Source organism: Microtus oregoni, unplaced genomic scaffold (assembly GCF_018167655.1).
Source record: "Microtus oregoni isolate MIOR12 unplaced genomic scaffold, Mior012 000023F_ref0000262, whole genome shotgun sequence".
NCBI lineage: Eukaryota > Metazoa > Chordata > Mammalia > Rodentia > Cricetidae > Microtus > Microtus oregoni.
The window spans coordinates 2,660,554-2,683,310 of NW_024543082.1; the positions used below are offsets into that span (position 1 = coordinate 2,660,554).

General features: G+C 42.3%; 1 protein-coding gene across 1 annotated transcript in view; it reads left to right on the plus strand.

The window, feature by feature from the left end:
- The window catches only part of Snx4 (sorting nexin 4), a 66,643-nt gene that overhangs the window by 3,093 nt on the left and 40,793 nt on the right, over positions 1-22,757 (plus strand). The window contains exons 2-5 of the mRNA XM_041673385.1: positions 15,896-16,017; positions 18,056-18,191; positions 19,235-19,384; positions 20,517-20,564. Of these exons, the coding sequence (XP_041529319.1) occupies positions 15,896-16,017; positions 18,056-18,191; positions 19,235-19,384; positions 20,517-20,564 (456 nt within the window). The remainder of the gene's footprint in view (positions 1-15,895; positions 16,018-18,055; positions 18,192-19,234; positions 19,385-20,516; positions 20,565-22,757) is intronic.

Below are 22,757 nucleotides of genomic sequence, written 5' to 3' on the forward strand. Positions count from 1 at the left end.
TCTGGTCCTTTTCCATTCTCTAATAAGAAATCTTAATCCCATTTCCTTTTGTATTCTTGGAAGGAAGAGGACATTCATTGAAACAAACAAACAAAACCAAAATCTAAAAAGCCTATAGTCAATCTTAGCAGTCAGGAGGCAAAGACAGGTGAATCTTTATGAGTTTGAGGTCAGCCTGGTCTTCATAGTGAGTTCTAAGGCAGCCAGGGCTATATATCGAGACCCTGTTTAAAAAAAAAAAACAAACAAAGCCAGGCGGTGGTGGCGCACACCTTTAATCCCAGCACTCGGGAGGCAGAGGCAAGCGGATCTCTGTGAGTTTGAGACCAGCTTGGTCTACAAGAGCTAGTTCCAGGACAGGCTCCAAAGCTACAGAGAAACCCTCTCTTGAAAAACCAAAAACAAAACAAAACAAAACAAACAAACAAGAAACAAAAACCAAACCAAACAAAAAACAACTCCCAGACAAGCCATAACAATAATTTAGAAAATGAAAGAAACAGGAGAGGAATCCAGTTGATAAGAAAAGTAGTTATAGTCCTAGCAGAAGGGAAGGGAGAGGATGGAGGTAAGAGTGCTCCTTTTCCAGGGTGAAAGCTCTTAGTGAGTTAAGAGGCTGGCACAGGAACTTGTCTTCACTCAGCGTCATTGCCTGAGGAATTATAAGTGGTTGTTTGAAGGAAAGTGCCCTAGGCCTGGGAGTGCTGGTAAAACCAAGAGAATTTGCTCAGCTGGTACTTAGAGGCATTCTCAAGCTTGTTAGCACCTTCCCTGATTGGCAGCAGGTCTAAGTGGAGCTCTGCAGATGAGGATAAGGTGAGAGGGAAGAGGCATTTTACAGGTACAGCTTGGACTTCGGATGGCTCCCAAAAGGAAGTTTGTTCCTGAGCATGTGACACTATTTGGGGGTAGTGGAATATGGAATCTAGATAAAATTAAGTAATTGAGGTTATGCCCTTGAAGGAATTATTGACACCTGTTTTAGTTATTTTTCTATTGCAATGTTGAAATTCCATGACCAAAACAACTTAAGGAAGAGTTTGTGTTGGCTTACACTTCCAGAGTGTGAAGAGTTCTTTATGGCAGGGAAGGTATGGCTTAGGAGTAGGAGCAGGAAGCGGGCTGCAAATTATACAGGAAGGAAGCAAAGAGAGAACAGGAATCAGGACGAGGCTATAAATCCTTTCAAAGTCCACCTAAGTGATGGTCTTCCTCCAAAAGGCTCTACCTCCTGAAGGTTCCATAACCTCCCCAAACAGGCCATCAGCTGGGGACCAAGTGTTCAAGTCCATGAGCTAGCCTATGGGGACATTTTTTTATTCGACTACAATACCCTGCCACCCTTTCTCTCACACATCACCCCCTGCTCTCTTATTATGACACGAGTACTCACACTCCAGCTAATGTATTGTGCCTTGCTACAGCCCCAAAGCAAGAGCCAGATCATTAGTCTGGCTTCTCCAAAGCTGCAGGCCAGAATAACCCTTCCTTTAGATAGACCCCTCAGGTAGTTTTAGTGACAGAATGATAACTAATACTAGTTAAGCTACAAATGATTAAATCATACTTTCGAAGGGCTGGGAATACAGCTTGATTTGTGGAGTGCTTACCTAGCATGCATAAAGCCCTGGATGTGCTCTTTAGCATCTTGTGAGCCTGACATGCTGGTACATGTCATTCGGGGTGTGGAGAAAGGAAAACCAGAAGTTCAGATCATTCTTGGCTATGTAGTGAGTTTGAAACCAGCCAGCAGTGCTTGAGACTCTTACCTCTAAATAAATATAATTTTAAAAATAACTTTTTTGTTTTGTTTTGTTTTCGAGACAGGGTTTCTCTGTGTAGCTTTGGAGTCTGTCCTGGAACTCACAGAGATCTGCCTGTCTCAGTCTCCTGAGTACTGGATCAAAGGTGTGTGGCACCACTGCCCAGCCTTTTTTTATTTTTTAAAGATGGTTTCACATAATCCAGGTTTACTACAAACTCACCGTGTAGTTAAAGGTGGCATTGAAGTCATGATCCCTCTACCTCCATCACCCAGGTGCTGGATTAAAGGAGTGTGCCATCCACGCCCAGTTTCTAACCTCATTTTTCCTCAGTTGTTGCTGTTGGCTCAATGTGTTTTTCTTCCCCAAATTCATAGGTTGGAGCCTAATCCCCAGGGTGGGGTTTTATGATAGGGCCTTTGAGAAGTGCCTAGACCAAGCTAGAAGTCCTCATGAGTAATAGTAATGCCTTTACAGAAGGGATTTTAGAGATGTTTTTCTATTTTTCCTGATTCATTTGACTTTTAAGGGAGGAAAGATTTGTCTTAGCTCAGTTTTAGAGGGTAGAGGGTTCAGTCCATGGTTACTTGACCCTTTGTGCGGGGGCAGGATAATCAGGGCGGTAGGAGCTTTGGAGCTTATGGTGGGGGCTGTTCCTCACTGCTTGCTTGGCAGACAGGAAGCAAGAGATAGGTGTTCCAGCACTCAGCTGGCTTTTTTTTTTTTTTTTTTTTGGTTTTTCGAGACAGGGTTTCTCTGTAGCTTTGGAGCCTGTCCTGGAACTAGCTCTTGTAGACCAGGCTGGCCTCGAACTCACAGATATCCGCCTGTCTCTGCCTCCTGAGTGCTGAGATTAAAGGCGTGCGCCACCACTGCCCAGCTTCAGCTGGCTTTTAGAGGTCTTTCTTCTGTGTGATAAAGAATACAGTGAACTAGGTCTGTCTTCGAACCAGGCAGCAGATTCTCACCAAACACCAAATAGCTTTCACTGTTGAGTCTCACAAAGCATACCATTTTTGAACCCAGAAACACTGCAGTTGTTGTCAAAAGTCCAGTTGTTGAAGTTTGGTCTGAGGATGGTACGGTTGGAATGTGGTGGAGATTTCCATAAGGTGGGATGTAGTGTGTGTACCTTCAAGTCAGTAGAGGTCTCTAGACTCTCTGCAGACCCCTGGCCCCTTGACTTTTTTGCCTGCCTCAGACCCTTTGCCTGCTGGAGTGAACTGAGCGAAACAACTTGTTTACCTGTGCCTGCAGCTGCTCTGAGCACGAGACCCTGATGCAGGGAGTGGGTTCTGGTGAGGCCTGCCGCTGAAAGATCCCGAGAGCTGGGGCTATCCATTAAGGATCCCTGTATAAGCTTCTCTGAAGCACAATAAACTTGGCATTCTTGTTTCAAGGATGACCCGTGTCCTCGTGTCTCTGTTTGTCTGTGTGTGTGTGTTTTTAAGTCTCCAACTTGTTCCCAGCTCGCGTACCATCCGATACTTCAGGCGCTACACCTGCTACAGTCCAGTAGCCTTGCTATTGGACCAGAAACAGTGCCGTCAGTCAGTCATGGTCCAGAATTTCCAAAGTAAAGCTTTCTGTAAGTTGATTATCTCAGGGGTTTGCTAACACTAGTGTAAAGTTACAGTACAACACAGTCATTTCTGCTGAGTGTAGTCGCAGCCCCAAGGAACCATTTCAGTCACAGAGGTAGCGCTCCTAGAAAGGAGATTATGAGGATGCAAATGGATAAATAAAAGCACAGTGATTAACTTCAGGTGTGGTAGGTTACTTAACTTTTAAATGCTTATGTGGTAAGCATGCGTTTTTATTGCCATCAGAAAAACCTAAACCTACAAGTGTTGGGTAATAGATAATAGTGAGCTCTTGCAGTATGCCAGGCAGCACAGTACTTTAACATGTTTGCACTCATACAGTGTAGTTCAGGCTAGCCCTGAACATCATGGTTCTCCTGCACTGTCTCTCTTACAGACTTGTATTTTTTCTTGGTATCAGTTGTCTGCTGGGCCTGAGGCTATGTGCTGTTCTCTTCTAATTTCTTTGCCTTGTCTTTGCATTTGTCGTTTTACTGTCTTAAGTCTTGTATAAATTAATCTTTTATATCCTGTGCTATTTACCATATTGTCTTAGTTTTCACTTGCTGTGACAAAGCACCATGACCAAGGTAACTTATAAAAAAGAAGGCATTTAATTTGGTGGCTCACAGTTCTAAAGGGTTGGAGCTCATGTCCATGACAGCAGGAAAATGGCAGCAGGCAGGCATGCAGGGAACTGGAGCAATAGCTGAGCGCTTATATCTTGACCCACATGCACCAGGCAAAGAGAAAGACATTGGGAATTCATCAGCTTTTGAATCTTCAAAGCTAGTCCCCAGTGACACACCTCCTCCATCAAGGCCACACCTAATGAATCTTCCCCAATAGTTCCTCCAGCTAGGTACGCAATATTTCAAATATATGAGCCTATAGGTCCACTCTCATCCAAACCACCGTACACAGGGAGAGTGAAGTATTTGTATTCTTTAGCTGTCTTTATTTTTATTCTGTCATATTTTATGATTTCTATCTGGGGTTTCTTTTTGTTTATTTTTATTTTTATGTGCATTGGTGTTTTGCCTGCAAATATGTCTGTGTGAGTGTGTTGAATCCCCTGGAACTAGAATTATAGACCTGCCATGTGGATGCTGGGAATTGATCCCTGGTCCCATGGAAGAGCAGTCAGTGCTCTTAACCACTGAGCCATCTCTCCAGCCCCCTAACATGGGTTTCTGTTTAGGATTTTGTGTTAGACTAAAGTAAGAGGTGTTATTGTTTGTTTTATCCTCTGCGATGATTTGGAGATTGTGTATTGTTTTTCCTGGCATAACTGAAGGAAAGTTGATTTATTTATGCTCTATATGACCATTCATAATTGTTTTAGAGTGTGGTGCCTTATGCCTGTAGCCAGCCTGCGCTTCCTCATGAGTTTCAGATCAGCTTGGAACACAGTGTGACACGGTCTCAGAAACCTTTCAATTCTGACATTTATAATTGTACTTGTGTCATTGTGACAGAAACAACTTGAGGACTGATTGTGGCTCCTTGGTACCTGACTCCTTAGCTTCATTCTACCTGGGGCAGAACATCATAGTGCCCAGCACGTGAAGCAGGTTGTCCACTTACAAGGAGGGAGGTGTTGGAGAGGGCAGATACCTACTTCAGAGACCTAATTCCTCCATACAGGCTGTTCCTCCTGAGGTTTTATTTGAATTTTTTGTTTATTTTATGTGCATTGATGTTTTGCCTGCATATGTGTCTGTGTGAGGGTGTCAGATCTCCTGCAACTAGAGTTACAGACTGTGTGAACTGCCATGTGGGTGCTGGGAATTCAAACTTGGGCCCTCTGAAAGGGCAACAAAAGCTCTTAACCATTGATCTCTCTCTCTCTCCAGCCCCTCTTGCTGAGGTTTTAACAGACTCCCAGAGTCGTTCCACAGGTAGGGAACTAAGTATTTAATACAGCAGCGGGGGTGGGCATTGCATATACAAACCATAACATACTTAGACTAGAAACTAATTAATGTATGCAGTTTTCTAGAAACTGTGTGAGATCAGGTTGCCACATGCTGTTGCTTCATCTTTTCCCCAAGGCTATTTCAGGACCAGCAAGGACAGTATCCTGTGTAGGTAGCCACAGTACAACCAGAAAACTCGGGAATAACACTGTCAAGCACACACTGTAACTGTCAGCTGTGAGCATCTGGCCAGTCCTGTCAGTAGTGTTTACAGAGAGACCCAGTGCAGCACTGCTTGTCCAAGATAGTGTCATCTGCTGCTTTCCTCCAGTCTGGGAATATCACTTGCATTTTACTTTTTAAAGGTTAGAAGATGTTTGTAGAATTTTCCTCAGTTTGCGCCTATCTGCTCTCCTTACGATTAAATTGATGATTGGATTTGCTTTAGCAGAAGTGCTGGCCAGTCGCTCCTGAGCCTATTTCATGTTTGTTTGGATATATCTTTTAACTTCGCATATGATCTTCTTTGAGGCGGGGGGGGGGGGGGGGGGAGTTGAGATATTCAAACTTGCCGTACACTGCTGGTTTTTTTCTTAGCCTCTTTAGCTGGGATTCAAGGTATGTATCACCACTCCAGCTTTCTGCCTAAGTGCCCATATTACTTTACCCCTTTTCTGTGTGTAACTTTGTGGGGACATACTTTGTTCCTTATTTAAATTTGTATAATTTACTTCACAGTATAGCTCTATGGAACTTCCTTTTTTTTTTGGTTTTTTTGAGACAGGCTTTATCTGTGTAGCTCTGGCTGTCCTGGCAGTCACTCTGTAGACCAGGCTGACCTCAAACTCACAGAGATCTGCCTCCAGAGTGGTGGTATTAAAGACGTTTCTTTCTTTTTTTCTTTTCTTTTTTTTTTTTTTTTTTTTTTTGGTTTTTCGAGACAGGGTTTCTCTGTGGTTTTGGAGCCTGTCCTGGAACTAGCTCTTGTAGACCAGGCTGGTCTCGAACTCACAGAGATCCGCCTGCCTCTGCCTCCCGAGTGCTGGGATTAAAGGCGTGCGCCACCACCGCCCGGCTGGTGGCAGATTTCTTGATACCTTGACCTGTTTAATGGTTCTGTTTGCTTTTATTTTTGTGTGTTCCTTTATTACATACTTAGAATAATTTTTAAGATTTATTTATTTTGTATACAGCATTTCCTCCATGTATGCCTTCACACCAGAAGAGGGCACCAGATCTCATTACAGGTTGTTGTGAGCCACCATGTGTTTACTGAAAATTGAACTCAGGACCTCTGGAAAAGCAGCGCAGCCAGTGCTCTTAACCACTGAGCCATCTCTCCAGCCCCCCCCCCCCCCAATATTTTTAAGGGTGATCCTTGTGGCATACGTTCCCCTCCCTTCCTCCCCCCCACCCCTTTTTTGAGACAGGGCTATACAGGGTTTCTCTATATAGCCCTAGCTGTCCCGGAACTCACTCTGTAATCTAGGCTGTCTCCACCTCAGGGAGTACCTGCCTCTGCCTCCCAAGTGCTAGTATTAGAGGCATACACCACCATTGCCCATCTGCATTTCTTAATCTTACTGAATAATATTTTATTTTTGGCAATTTCATATTTTGTTTTTTCGCAATTTGATGACATGTGGTTGTTTTGAGATTTAGCTCTTAAGAATTTTGTCTAGATGAGTGCTCCCTTGAGCAGATTTGTAGGAATGTAATTGCCAATCATATGCTAAGTTTATATTTGACTATTTGAAACAGGTCTCGCTGTAGCCCAGCAGACTTAGAAATTCTTTATGGCAGTGCTTCATAGTAAATACCTCCATTGTCAGGCTAGAGTGCTGTAATTTCAAAGATGTGAACCACCATGCCTACACTGTTTTCTTTTGGAACATTGTCACTAGCAGTTGTTGTGTCCCTTCTTTTTCTGCTGCTGTGATGATACATCATGATCAAAGCAGTGGTTTGGGCTGCTTTTATGTCATCACAGAGGAGAGAGCCTCGATTGAGAAAATGCCTCCATATCTGGCAAGCCTGCATGGCATTTTCCTTTTTTAAATGTTTTTGTGTAGGACATTTTCTTAATCAGTGATTGATGTAGGAGGGACCAGCCCATTGTGGGTGGTGCTACTCCTGGGCTGGTGGTCCTGGGTTCTATAAAAAAGCAGGCTGAGCAAACCATGAGGAGCAGGCCAGTACACCAGCTTTCCCCTCCAGGTTCCTGCCCTGTTTTAGTTCTTGTCCTAACTTCATTCAGTGATGTTTAAGTGGAGTTTTTCATCGAGACCCCTGACCAACTCTCTAACCACATAGAGACTTAATTATAAATGATTGGCTGATAGCTTAGGATTGTTACTAACTAGCTCTTACAACTTAAATTAATCTGTACTTCTTATCTAAGTTCTACCATGTGGCTCATGGCTTTTTACCCCATTTTCTACATGTCTTGCTTCCTCTGTGTCTGGCTCTTGACCCCTGCGACTCTGCCCTTCTTTTTCCCAACGTCCTCCTTGCCTGGCTCTCCTGCCCAGTCTTTGCTGCCCAGCTATAGGCCAGCAGCTCTTTATTAACCAGTTAGAGTTATGTGTATTTTACAGTGTACAAAGATTGTTCCACGGCAGTGATGGATTATGGATGTGAAATTGTATGTAAGCCAAATAAACTCTTTCCTTCCCACCTTGCTTTTGGTCATGGTGTTTCATCACAGCAATAGAAATCCTAACTGAGACAGCAATTTATGGAAGAAAGAGTTCACTGGGGCTTACAGTTTCAGAGGATGAGTCCATGACCATAATGGGCAATAAGGCCACACCTAATCCTTTCCAATCAGGTCCATCTACTGGGGAGCAAGCATAGATGAACCTGCCAGGGCCATTCTCATTCAGACCACCACACTCATTTTTCTGATCCTCGGCATAGCACACGGCGTTGTCTGTCTTTGTTATACCTACACTGCTAATGTCAAGCATCTTTATTTATCTTTGTCTTTCTTATATTTATTTTGCCACATAGCCCAGGCTGACCTTGAAGCTGAGATTCTTCTATATTGGATTCCTTTTTTTCTTTAATTTTGCATCTAGACTGAAGTTTCCCCTCCTTCTTCTTCTCCCATTCCCTCCCCCTCCTTTGTGTGTGTGTGTGTGTGTGTGTGTGTGTGTGTGTGTGTGTGTGTGTGTGATGCATGTGATAGTGTTTACAGAGATCAGAAGAGGGTGTTGGATCCCCTGGAGGTGAACTATAGATAAGAACTACCTGATGTGGGTGCTGAAACCATGTTCTTAATGGCTGAGACCTTCTGTAGCCCTTCTTTATTATTATTTTTTTAAAGATTTATTTATTATGTATTCAGTGTTCTGTCTGCATGTATCCTTGCAGGCCAGAAGAGGGCACCAAATCTCATTACAGATGGTTGTGAGCACATGTGGTTGCTGGGAATTGAACTCGGGACCTTTGGAAGAGCAGGCAAACCACTGAGCCATCTCTCCAGCACCTTTATTATGATTTTTTAAACATTTATTTTAGCTGGGTGGTGGTGACACACACTTTTGATCACAGAGCACTTGGGAAACAGAGGCAGGTGAATCTCTTTGAGTTCGAGGCCAGCCTTTCTACATAGTAAGTTCCAGGACAGCCAAGGATACAAAAAATCCCTGACTCAAAAAACAAAAACAAAACAACAACAACAACACCAAAACATGTTTATTTTATCTATTGGGAGAGATAGGAGAGCATGCCATGGCACATGTGTGGAGTTCAGAGGAGATCTTGGGGGATTTGTTCTTTCCTTCCGGAAGCATGTGGGTCAGTCAAGCTTAGGTCTTGAGGCTTGGCATCTGGTACCTTTACCCACTGAGCTGTGTCCTCTACTCCCCAAGTGTTGGAATTACCCGTATATTCACCTATTCACTGCTGTTATGAAGTGATTTTACTGTGTAATTCTGTAACAGCTGATGGTGGGAGAGCATATTTCTGGTTTTTTTGTTTTGTTTTTATATAGGGTTTCTTAGCCTTAGCTGTCCTGGAACTAGTTCTGTAGACCAGGCTGGCCTCAAACTTCCAGAGATTCGCCTGCCTCCCAAGTTAAAGCTGTGCGCCACCACTACCTGGCCTCCTTCTTGATGTTTTTGCTATAGGGTCTCACTGGATAGCGTAGTCTGGACTCAAACTCAGGATCTTCTTGCCTCTGACTCCAGGGTACTAGGAGTACAAACTTGTGCCACTATACCCAGCTCCTTGTTCATGTTCTTAATGACTTATTATTGAGTCCTAAGTGTTGTTTGTATATTCTAGGAATGATTTACAGTCATTGTTCCAGTTCTAAGAGATACTACCATTTCTTTTTCTAAGTGGTGTCTTGTGAAGAAAATAAGTTTTATTTCAATTTTTTTCTCCTGTATTGTGTGGGTTTTGGTTTTGTTTTGTTTGTTTCTTTCTTGTGTGTTAAGGGTCTCAATCACTGTGGAGTGTAGATTGGCTTGGAACTTACTATGTAGACAAGGCTGGCCTCAAACTCAGAAAATGAGATCTGTTTGCTCTTCCTCCACCTCTTGAGTGCTGGGATTAAAGGTGTGGGCCAGCACGTGTGATCCTTGATTGTGCTTTTGAGTTTGTGTTTAAGAAGTCTCTTCTTACCCAAGGTCACAAAGGTTTCCTTCTATGTTTTCTGGATATTTCAGTTTTTGGTTTTTAGATATGAGCCACTTTAACTTATTATTTTTTTAGTATGAGCCACTTTAACTTATTTTTCTGTATATGGTGTGAAGAAAAGGTCCAGTCCCCTTCTCCTCCCTGTTGATATTTTGCTGGTTACTTACTGGCTTACCTCCGTGCACTTGCTAAAATCAGTTGACCTTAAATGTGGGGTTTATTTCTGTCCGTGTGTCTGCCCTTACTTTCGTTCTGCACTATCCAGATTACTCTGGCTTCTTCAGAAACAGCATGGAATAGGTCCTGTTTTTCAAAATGGTTTTTATTACTCTAAGTCTTCTGCATTTTATATGGCTCTTAAGAACAGTTTATCAACTTCTTCCAAATACTCTGCTTTAGAAGGAACAGCATGTTACTTTCTGATACTGTGAACATGTCCATGATGTTTGCCATTTGGGGTAGATTGTGGCACTAAGGCCAAGTCCGTCTTCATTCTTTTGTATGGGCTTTCTTCCTTTGTTACCTGAGTCTTGATAGAGTGTTTTTTTTCTTTTTTATTTATTTATTTGTTTGTTTATTATATAATATTCTGTCTGTGTGTCTGTCTGCAGGCCAGAAAAGGGCACCAGACCCCATTACAGATGGTTGTGAGCCACCATGTGGTTGCTGGGAATTGAACTCAGGACCTTTGGAAGAGCAGACAATGCTCTTAACCTCTGAGCCATCTCTCCAGCCCCCAAGAGTGGTTTTTTTCTTATGCTTGATTGTTTACACTTCCTGATTCATCTATGGAGGGAGCATAAGCCTTCTAATTGGAAACCTTAGAGATTTTAGGAACTCCCTCTTTAGACCAGACTGGCCTCGAACTCAGAGATTTGCCTGCCAGTGTTGGGACTAAAGCCTTATTAACATTATCTTTGTGATTTTAGGAGAGTTTCTCAGCTATGCCATTCCCTTACTGGTTTGATTTTTTTTTTTTTTTATCCCAGTGTTTCTGCCCTGACATTTTTGGTTTCACTACTTTTTTTTTTCCTTTTCCTATTCTAAGCTATTTTTAAGCATTTTAGTAATCTTGGGTGGCTCGGGGCCTATTTTCTTTTAGTTTTAATGTTTTCTACAGTGTTAAATGTGTGATTTAAATAGCACCCTATTTCCATTAGCCAGCTCTCAAGCACAGTCACATCTGTGAATGTGTCTCTTAACAGTTACAGGTATTGGTTATGTTAGATATTGTTGCTGTTTTATGCTAATAGGTTCAGCACAAGGAATATGGTATACATCTACCAGCCCTGCTGGTATTGCTGTTAATGAATGAAAAAAGAAATAAAAAGGAAAGGACATGACTGTTCCTAGGTACGGTAGAGGAGAAAGTTCATTGTAGACAAAAGGGAGAGTCCACCGTAGTCAGGACCCTGAGCTATGTGAGGAGAGGAAGAGGGGAGGGAGGCTGTCTTAGGGTTTCTATTGCTGTGAAGAGACCCCATGACCACAGCACCTCTTCTAAAGGAAAACAGTTAATTGGGTAGCTTACGGTTCAGATGTGGGAGGTTCAGTTCATTATCATCGTGGTGGGTCTTGGTGCCAGAGAAAGGACTGAGAGTTCTGTATCTTGTACAGGACACGAAGTGAAACTGAGACACTAGGTATGGCTTGAGCATATACGAGACCTCAAAGCCCATCACCACAGTGACACCCTTCTTCCAACAAGGCCATACCTACTCCAGCAAAGCCACACCTCCTAATAGTGCCAGTTACACTCAACCTACCACAGAGGAGAAATAGGTGTAGCAGCCAAGAGGGCAAAGGTACAAAAGGGGCAGGTAACCAAAATGTCTGGATTATATAGATAAGAATCTCTGGGGGAAGGGCAGCCTAGGCCCCTGGGTTGGAGAGGGCAGGGTTTGCCAGCCACACCGTATAACAGGTAGGTAGGGGTGCTGAGAACCTGGAGGCCAGGTTCACTTTGATATGTTAATTAGGCACCTCATCCATTTGTTCTGGGACTTGAGACTTAACAACCCATGTACATTGTTTTGATATTATTTTCGAACTTAATGCTTTTTAAAAAATTTTGTGCTTGTTATTACTAGATAGTATGACAGGCTGAAATCATGATTAATGTGTTATCTTTTGGGCTGAGAAGGTGATTTATCAGTACAGTTATGTGCTTTTAGAATTCAGAGAATTTTCACTGAAGCAGATGGTGATGAATCAAAAAGCAGGCTGAAGGCCAAGAGCTGTATGGTTATCTCAGCCAGTGTGACCTTTATCATGCTGATGTCCACCAACTTAGGTAATTCTTTGAGCTCTCCTCTGATGTCTTCTGTCTCTCTTATTTTCTCTTGTGTGTATAAATATACAACATCACTTTCTGTATTTTTCTTGGGAGCGCTTCCTAAATATATTATCTATTTTTCATCATTGATTCCATTTTTGGTACTGTCATACATAAGTTTGATTTTCTCTGTAACTATTGCTTTTACTGTCGCATTTTTATGTGTGTTCGTGTGTATGTGCATTCCTGTGGGTGCCAGAGGTTGACATTAGGTCTCTTCCTGGATCACTCTACCTGCTTTTTCAGACAGTGTTTCTCACTCACCTAGAGCTAGCAGATTTGGCTAGGCTGGCTAGTTAGCAAACCACAGAGATCCTCCTGCTGCCTCCTCCTCAGTTCTGGAATTGAAAGTGTTTTAATTGTGAGTGCTGGGGATGCAAACGCAGGTGCTCATGCATAAGTAGCAAGCACTTTACGTACTGAGTCATCACCCCAACCTGTGCAGCTTTTTAAAAATCTCTTCTTATGTGTTACTTTTAACAAATGCACAAAATACTGAGTTTCATTATGGTATTTTTACATTTGTGTATCTTTATTTTTTTCCTAATATATACCCCTTCTCTGCTGCCTTTCCATAAAGGATCTGCTTTTTTGGGGGGAGTCAGTGTTTGCCCCGGTGTGCACCGAATCTAAGGAGAACATCAGGTGTCCTGTGCCTACATATGAACGTGCATTCCCTCTCTCCTTCCCCTCCTCGTTACTCCCTTTGCACAGGGTCTATTGATCCTGGAGCTCACTGGTTTGTTTCTTGTTCTGTTTTGTTTGTATCTTGAGACAGGTCCCACTGTGTAGTCCTGGCTAGCCTGGAAAGGTTGTGTGTGCTACTAGCCTTGTTTGTTTGTTTTTTGTTTTTTGGTTTTTTTCTTTTTGGTTTTTCGAGACAGGGTTTCTCTGTGGCTTTGGAGCCTATCCTGGAACTAGCTTTTGTAGACCAGGCTGGTCTCGAACTCACAGAGATCCGCCTGCCTCTGCCTCCCGAGTGCTGGGATTAAAGGCGTGTGCCACCATCTCCCGGCTAGTTGTTTGTTTTTTGTGACTTCTTTTTTTTAGTTAAGGATTTGTGACTGCTAGTTCTTACATCAACTTGAAGCAAGCCAGAGTCATTTCAGAGGAAGGGAACCTCAACTGAGAAAGTGCCGTCAGGGTCTGGGCAGATACCTGGGGCTACGCACACTGCTGCTGGGGCCATGCTGACCTGAGTGGCCTGTGCTGCCACCCTGGATCATGGTGACATTTGCAGTTTGCACTGTAACTACTGCTGAGGGTCATGTCTGGGTCTGTGGTCCTATACCAGGCAGTGTTTGAGTGATGTCCATGGCTTCTGTTACCACCGAAGGCCATGTGGACACCCAGGGTCTGGTCAGCCACCTGAGACCATGTTGGTGTCCAAGGGCCATGCTGCCACCGGGGCCACACTCATCTGGGTGGCCTGTGTAGTTATCAGGGCCATAGTGACATCTGGACCCAAGCTGCTGCTGAGGGCCATTTTGGGGTCCATGGTCCTGCTGCAGCTGAGGTCTGTTTATTATCTTCATGGCCTATGGGGTCATAGGAACCATAAGTGTTGAAATCCGAGGGCAGTGCTGAGAGAGCTGGCCCTGCCCCTTCTGGGAGAGCTGGTCCCACATTCAGGAGAGATAGCTCCACCCCTCTCTACAGGGATAGAGGGCTGGAGAGCTGGCCTTGATGGCTTGGGTGTTGAAGAGCTGGCTCTGCCCCTTGCCTGAGGGGCAAAAACTGATCAAATCAGCCCACCCCAGAATCTACCCCATCTGTTCTGCCAGAATACATGAACAGACTGGTTCTTTGAACCGCAGCTGCAGCACCTCCATCACCGGGGCAACAGCAGGATATTGGCGAGGAGTTTTGGTGAGGGATCCAGTATTGATGTCCCAGAAGCCAGAGACCTTGAACTAGACCCAACAACTAAAAGAACACTTGCAAGTAAAGCTGAGTGGACCAAAGGGCACACGGTGTGATGTACCACAACTCCCAGTGCTGTAAGACAAAGGAAAGATGGGAGTGAAGTGGTTTTTTGGTTTGTTTTATTTTATTTTGTTTTTAGTTAATATTTTTTTAATTTATTTAACTTTATTTTGTGTGCATTGGTATGAAGGTATCAGATCCTCTGGAAATGGAGTAATAGACAGTTGTGAGCTACCATGTAGATGCTAGGAATTGAACCTGGGTCGTCAGGAAGAAAGCCAATGCTCTTAACTGCTGAGCCTTCTCTCCAGCCCCTTTAATATTTTTTAAATTTTCTTTTGGTGAGGATGCTATGGGAGTGAGGGGGCAGATGAGGAGTAACTGGGAAATGAGCAGGATTGGGGTACATAATATGAAATTCCCAAAGTCGATAAAAAATTATGCTTAAAAAAGAGAAAATGCCTTCAGAAGATTGAGCTATAGGCGAGCCTATAGGGCAAATTTTGAAATTAGTGATTGATGGGGAAGGGTCCAGTCCCTTGTGGGAGGTGCCATCCCTGGGTTGATGGTCCTGAGTTCTATAAGAAAGCAATCTGAACAAGCCATGTGGAGCAAGCCAGTAAGCAACACTCCTCCATGGCCTCTGCATCAGCTCCTGCCTCCATGTTCCTTCCCTGTTTGAGTTCCTGTTCTGACCTTTGTTGAACTATGATGTGGAAGTGTAGGCAAAATAAATCTTTTCCTCCCCAGCATGCTTTTGGTCATGGTGTTTTATCATAGCAATAATAACCCTAACTAAGACAGGACAAACCCCACTTGTTAGACAAGGGTTCCCCACTGAGCTAAATCCCCAACCCTTGCAAAAAATATTTTTAAATACAAAATCTGTGTTGTCTCGATGGGTTAGTAGATACTTGGTACTTGATAATGCACCAGGTACTCTTCCAGAATCCTCTGCTTGTAATATAGCCTAAGGTTTTTTTATTATTGCAATGATGAAACTTAAACTCAGAGAGAGCCTCAAACATAGTAGGCAGGGCTCTAGCCCTTAGCTGCATCCCATCTGAAGGCTTTTTCTTATATATTCCTGTATAGCTTTAAGCTTGGTTGCTTATGTGGAATGTTGGAATTACAATAATTAAATGTATGGTACCTATTAAAATATCTTTCAAGAAATTGAGGTACTGTAGTATGTTGATAAAAAGAGGTTGTCACTTGCTGTTATTTTTTAGTAACCCATAACAACTTAGAAAATATATTTATGTGTGTTTGTGTGCTGCGCATGTGTATGAAGGTTAGAGTATATAGCCTTGGTTGCCATCCTCCCCTACCTTACTGAGATGGGTCTCCTGTCACTGCCTCCTATGGTGCCATAGAAGGAGCATTGGAGTTACAGGTGCATGCTGCTCATCTAACTTTTACAGAGGACGTGGGGATTCAAACTCAAGTCCTCATTGCCTGCATGGCAAGCACTTTACCTATTGAGCTGTTGTCCCAGCCCCCAAACCTTCTGGAAATATTTACCAGTGCTGGATTTTATTAGTGTGCCTATGAGTTTTCCAATACCATTTTCACTAGCATATGTTAATTACATAAAATAATGGGTTTTGTTATATTGTCATGCATGATTATAGTATCCTTTATTCGTATTCCCCCCCCCCATCATCCTCATGTATCAATACCATCTAAAGGGCTTTTATTGTTCCATTTATTTTTGTCCAGATGACGGGAAATAATTTTTGGTTGAAGAAAATAGAAATCAGTGTTTCTGAAGCAGAAAAGAGAACTGGAAGAAACGCCATGAACATGCAAGAAACGTACACTGCTTACCTCATTGAGACACGGTAGGTTGCCAGGATTGGGCTTACCTTTAGGTGGGGAGGTTTTTCTGGCAGCTATTGTCTGTGAGTGGGGTTGAATGACTGCATTCCTTCAGCTGCTGGGGTGTGTTTTCTTGTGATAGGACATTGTTTCAAGATAAAAGGATGGAGATTTGTCTTCTAGAGCATGTAGGAATGTTTGGGGAAGCAGTATGTTATTAAATTCTTCTAGTTGGGAGACAAGGCCAAGGAAAACTTTTGTAAGTTAGGATAAAATTATTATTTCATGTTGAAGTTGGGAATCTGAACTGGAAGCTGTTTTAGACATAGTTGATTTAATGCCTCTCCAAACTAGACTGTGATTAATATTCCTGTGTTTTATATTTCATATTGTATTTCCTTTTATTAATATGTAATTAATAACCTTAGTGGTAAGCTTAATATATTTGTTTTATTTATTTATTTGTTGTTTTTATTGGGGGACAGGGTCTCTATGTAGCCCTGACTGTCTTGGAATTCACAGAGGTTCACCTGCCTCCTGACCTGCGTCTGTGCACTGTGCCCAGCCTGGTGTGCATATTTACTACTTACATGTAGGGCGTGGCAGTGCACAACTGTAATTCTAGCACTAAGACCCAGGCTATATAGTAAAACCCTGTCTCAAAAGAATAATGATGAAAACAATAATTGCCAAGTATAGTGGCTAGAGAGATGGCTTCATGGTTAAGAGCATAAACTGCTCTTGCAGAGGACCTAAAATTTGATTATCAGCACCCACATCAGGCATCTACAATTGCCTGTAACTCTAGCTCCAGAATCTAACACCTTGGCCTCCGAGGACCCCTGCACTCGTGTGGCATACACACAAAGACACACATAATTAAGAATAATAAAATAAATCTTTTTAAAAAGAACAGTAGTGTATTGTAAATCTAGTTACTCAGGAGGCTAAGGCAGGAAAATTAATACCTTTCCTCTCTCCCTGCCCCTCCCCCCCAACTGGGCCTGGTAGGCTGCCAGTTCATCCAGAAGGATCTCTCAAATGTATGAGTTTGAGGCCAGCTAGGCCAGCATGGTAAAACCCACCTGAAAACCAAAACAAACTTACAGAGAAGTAGCTGCTGCGCTGAGCCTCTCTAATGACTGCTCCAGGACTAATTTAGCTTCTCGGTCACTAGGTCTTGATGGACAAATACACATTGTGATCGTTTGTGCATTTCTTGGAGGACAAATAAGTTATTGTCAAGTGAATAATTGGAAAATAAGGAAGTTTGATAATGTTTCAAATTTCTCTGCAGCTGGGCATGGAGGCACACTCCTTTCTCTTTGCACTTAGAGGCTGAAGCAGGTAGATCTCTGTGTTAGTTCCAGACCAGCCTGGTCTACACAGCAAGTTTCAGGCCAATAAGAACTGCATAGTAAGAAAGACCCCTAAAGAACAACAAAGTCAAAACCCTGCATTCATGATGGCAGCAGAAATCTTGAGTGCTTTAAAATAGCCTTCACATGCTCTTTTCCTAACTTCCTCCTAAGTGCAGTTTGGACTTTTCTGTAGGTAAAACATGAGGTGCCTGCCAGCTCTGTAAGGGAAAAGAGACATGAGTTGTGAACTTTCTTCCTTGCCCTTCCAGAGCTAACTTTGTTCTTGTGGGTCTCCTGGTATTCAGGTCTGTTGGATTGACTCATACACTGAACCCAGACTTTGTGGTATCTGGGTCTTTGTCATGAAGTTGTCCCCTCATTGTGGCAGTAGTAAAGTTACAAGTGCCTTTTTGTAACAAATATTGTAAAACCAATTGTACACTGCAGCTTTTAGAATGTTCCCATATAGCTATTTCTCATGAGTTCAGATGGGTTTTCCATAACAGAAGGAAAGCACTCGGGTGAGAGCTTTGAATCTGAGCGCACAACACACAGAGTGTGCATTTGTAGGCAGAGCACAGCTGCATCCTCATCTGTAAAATGGGCACAGGAAGTCTGTTTCCTGGGATTGTAAGGTTTTGAAGGAGTTGGCATCATGTGTTCAGTTTTGGAGTAATAGATGCCTTTGATTCCTTTTCAGGTCAGTTGGACATGCTGACGGTCAGAGCGTCCTCACAGACTCACTGTGGAGGCGGTACAGCGAGTTTGAGCTATTGAGAAACTACCTTCTAGTGTACTACCCGCATATTGTTGTGCCACCTCTTCCTGAAAAGCGGGTAAGACAGAGCCGTGGGAGTTGAGAAGTGCCTGGAATTGACCCCATTCATTTATTTGTTTTCTTTCTTTTTTGTTTCTGCTTTTCAAGATAGTGTTTCTCTGTGTAGCCCTGTCTTGGAACTTGCTCAGTCTGTATAATGTTACTTGTGTGTTTATGATTTCGGGGTTGACCGTCTAGTCAACCTTCCACAAAAGGGGCTATTTCTTCTACTTTTAGCATTCACTAATTGCCTAGAGTTCTTTGTCTAGGGTTGAGGCCCCATAAGATGCCCCCTTCCATGCTAGCATATATGTTAGTATTATCCTTGTGCAAGTCTTGTTTAGGCAGACATGTTCATAGGTATAGCTTTTCTGTCATTCCCAGGAGACATAATCTCACAGTAGACTTCCTGTTCCTCTAGCTCTCACAGTCTTTCTGCTCCCTCTCCCAGATGTCCCCTGAGCTTTGGGTGCGGGAGCTATGTCGTAGATGCATCAGTTGGCTGGGCACCACAGGATCACTTGTTCTCTGCATTGTGGTTTTCTTTAATGGTCTCCTTCTGTTGTAAAGAGAAATTTCTAGGTGTATGCTGTATGGTTTGATGTCAGCTATGTCAAGCCAGAGTCATTTGAGAGGAGGAAGTCTCAGTTGAGAAAAAGCTTCTAGAAGATTGAGCTGTAAGCACATGAGCCTGTGGGACATTTTTGTAACTAGTCATTGATGTGGGATTGAGATGGGAGGCCCAACCCATTGTGAGTGGTGCTACCCTGGGCTGGTGGTCCTGGGTTCTGTATGAAGGCAGGCTGAGCAGCAAGCCATGAGGAGCAAGCCAGTGAGCAGCACCCCTCCATAACCTCTGTATCAGCTCCTGCCTCCAGGATCCTGTTCTGACTTGCTTTGATGATGAACAATGATATGGAAGTGTAAGCCAGATAAACTTCTCTCACACCTTGCTTAGTCATGGCGTTTTGTCAATGCAGTATAATCCTAGCTAAGACCGAGAGTAAGAGCTGTACTTACCTGTGGTTGAGCCTGTTCCTAATGGTTGCCTTGTTTCCCCAGGCAGAGTTCGTGTGGCACAAACTCTCTGCTGACAACATGGATCCAGACTTTGTGGAGAGACGACGGATAGGCTTAGAAAACTTTCTCTTGAGGGTTGCTTCACATCCTGTCCTTTGTAGAGACAAAATCTTCTATTTGTTTTTAACACAGGTATTCTTTTAATTAGTCTTTACAAAAAATATTTGAGTTAGACTTTTAAAAAAACTAGAAAATGCTGATTCTTGAGACTCTTGAGTTAGCTTTTGGTAGGCAGTTTATTGGTTAGTTTGAATTTTGGGCTATTAGATTCTGTCATTAGCTGAGTTTTTTTTAATTATTTGTGTTCTCTGGAGTGTGACATGGGGGAGGGGTACACCTGCCATGGCACATGTGGAGATCAGAGGACAGCTTTGTGGAGTCAGTCCCTCCTTCCACCGTTCGAGTAACTCTGGGAATTGGTCTTAGTTGCCAGGCTTACATGGCAAATGCTTTACCTAAATATTGAGCCATCTCATTACCCCAATAGCTAAGCTTTTAAAAATATTAGTTATTTAAATTTTTTTATGTGTGTGTGTGTGTGTGTGTGTGTGCGTGTGTGTGTGTGTATGTGTGTGTGTATGTATGTCTCTGATTGTATGTATATGTACATCATGGGTGCAAGAGTCCATGGAGGTAAGAAGCAGGGTTGAATCCCAGGAACTGAAGTTACATTTAGTTATGAGCCACAGAGTGGGGACTGGGGGGAAAACCTGGGTCTTCTTGAAGATCAGTAACTGTTCTTCACCAATGAGCCATCTCTCCAGCCCCATCACAGCTAAGATTTTTACACTTAAAAGATACTAAAACTGGGCTGGAGAGATGGCTCAGTGGTTAAGAGCACTGGCTGCTCTTCCAGAGGTTCTGAGTTTAATTCCCAGCAACCACATGGTGGCTCACAACCATCTGTAATGAGATCTGGCACCCTCTTCTGGTGTGCGGGCATACATGAAGGCAGAATGTTGTATACATAAGAAATAAATAAATCTTAAAAAAAAAAGATACTAAAACTTTATGTCTTTTAGAATTACCTAAATGAAAACTTAAAAATCTTCAGTGTTAGGAGGCCAGATGTCTAAAATCTTGGATGTTTTTCACACTTTTGGAATTTGCATTGAATTTGTAGTTTTGAAGTAAAGAAAATGGTCTCTCGTATAACTTGAATTAAGAACAGAATGGTAGATACTCAGTTTATTTCATGAGGAACATTATGTGTTGGTTGTTAGGCTTTGCAGTAATGATCTCTGAAAATGACTTTGACTTTTAGGAAGGCAACTGGAAGGAGACTGTGAATGAGACTGGATTTCAGCTGAAGGTAAGGGTATTTATGTGAATATGTGCTCCACATCCCCCATAGTTCCCAGCATGGTAGTGTGCTCTTAATGGAGATGTGGCTCTGTTTGCTGAGCTAATGGTGGGGGTCAGCTTTGCGTCTAACATCGTTGGAAGGATTTCCAAGAAAACACCTCAGTTCACTTTTGATTTGTGTAATTTTAGTGTTGGTTGGGCTATAGTGGGAAGTTTCTGAATCCTCCCAGAAACTATTTTAAATCAATAATGTAAATTCAATGTATAGAGTTTTCATACAGTATAGGAGTACATCCACATTTTCATTTCCTTAAATTCTACTTGGCTACTTCACTTGTTCTCTGACTCCCACATTTGCTTACTGGGAGACAAGACACTTAGGGAAACCCACACTTGGTTTTTACGACATTGGTAGACCTAGGATGAGACCTTTGTCTTACTTCTGAAGCATGGTAACCAATTTGAAAAGTGGTAGGAGTCGTGGTGAAATGGCCCCTGTTAGTGATGCAGGTTTATAGTCATTAGCATTGGTGCTTGTAAAAGAGAGTTCCTGGAGACTGAGAAGCTCAGTGGTGAAGGATTGGGGCTCTCCAGATCTTCCTGAGGGACAGCCAGCACAGGTTATTACAGACTAGAAGGGTTTGTCTGCTGGAAGTCGTGTGAGGAGGGGAGACAAATACAGAATAAGTTTGTAAAATACAGGTTGAATAATCCTAAATTGAAAGTCTGAAATTTGAAATACTATGAAATACTGAGTATTTCAGAATTTAAAACATTTTATTGTATAATTCAGTTTTAGACTTAGAGATATTTTTTATTTCAGATTTTACGTAAAGGGATACTCAACTGGCAAAGATTACATTGTAAAGACCCAAACATTTCAGATAAAATATGCTGAACCTAGTATTTAATATAAGATAGTAAATGATAGCCAGGTGTACTGGCACCTGGCACATACCTTTAATACCAACATGGGGAATAGAGGCAGGTGGGAACTTTATGAGTTCGAGGCCAACCTGGTCTACATAGTGAGTTCCAAGACACCCAGAGCTACATAGTGAGACCTTCTCTTGAAAAACACTCTTAAAAAAAGGTGGTAAATGATGAATCAGTTCAACATAGTACACCTAGACAAGAACAAACTACGTTCAGTAATTTAAAAACACCTCAGTAACATAGTACACCTAGACAAGAACAAACTATGTTCAACGTAGTACACCTAGACAAAAACAAACTATGTTCAGTAATTTAAAAACATCTCAGACTAGGCTTAGTGGTAAATAGTGAAATTCCTTGGGAAGTGGAGAGGATTAGAAATTGAAGGTCATCTTCATCTTTCTGTGAGTTTGAAGATAGCCTGGGCTACCTGAAACTCAGTGTCTTAAAAACAAACCAGCCAAACCAAAAAAAAAAAAAAATCCTGGAGCTTCAGACATTGGCATATAGGAATTTGAAATTCAGTGCAGAATAAACAGGAAATATAATCAAGTGTCTGATTCTGTCATGAACTGACTCTTAACTAGTTGGGTATTTTATTAGCAGATACCAGTTTCTTTCTTTCTTTTTTTTTTTTTTGATTTTTCGAGACAGGGTTTCTCCGTAGCTTTTGGTTCCTGTCCTGGAACTAGCTCTTGTAGACCAGGCTGGCCTCGAACTCACAGAGATCCGCCTGCCTCTGCCTCCCTAGTGCTGGGATTAAAGGCGTGCACCACCACCGCCCGGCAGATACCAGTTTCTTGATTGTTAATTCAGCACTTGGTGGTCCTTAGAGGAAAGTTGTAAGTTTAGGGATGGATTTGAAATAATTTGAAACTTTAAAAGACTCATATTTTACATTTTCTGATAAATATTCTAAAATATATTACAAGTGAATGAGGAAAGATAAGACTAATATCAAGTTATTTGCATGAATTTTCTGTATATGAGCAGATATTTAGTCACTGATTTGGCCATTAGTCTTTACTTATTTATCTGTTCTTATACTCAGTTTTGTCCCAGTTTGGTAGTGTTGAGATAACTCTCAAGTTTGTCTGTTATTCTAGAATATGCTGTTGACAGGGTCCTTTAAATCTTTTGGGCAGATGGCTTTAAAGTATTTAAGTAACGTTTTGTATTTGTATAGCCTTGTGGTTTAAAGCTTGAGGTTTTCTTTTATAAAGTATTCGAAAGGTTATATTTAATATAATACCTAAAATTAATA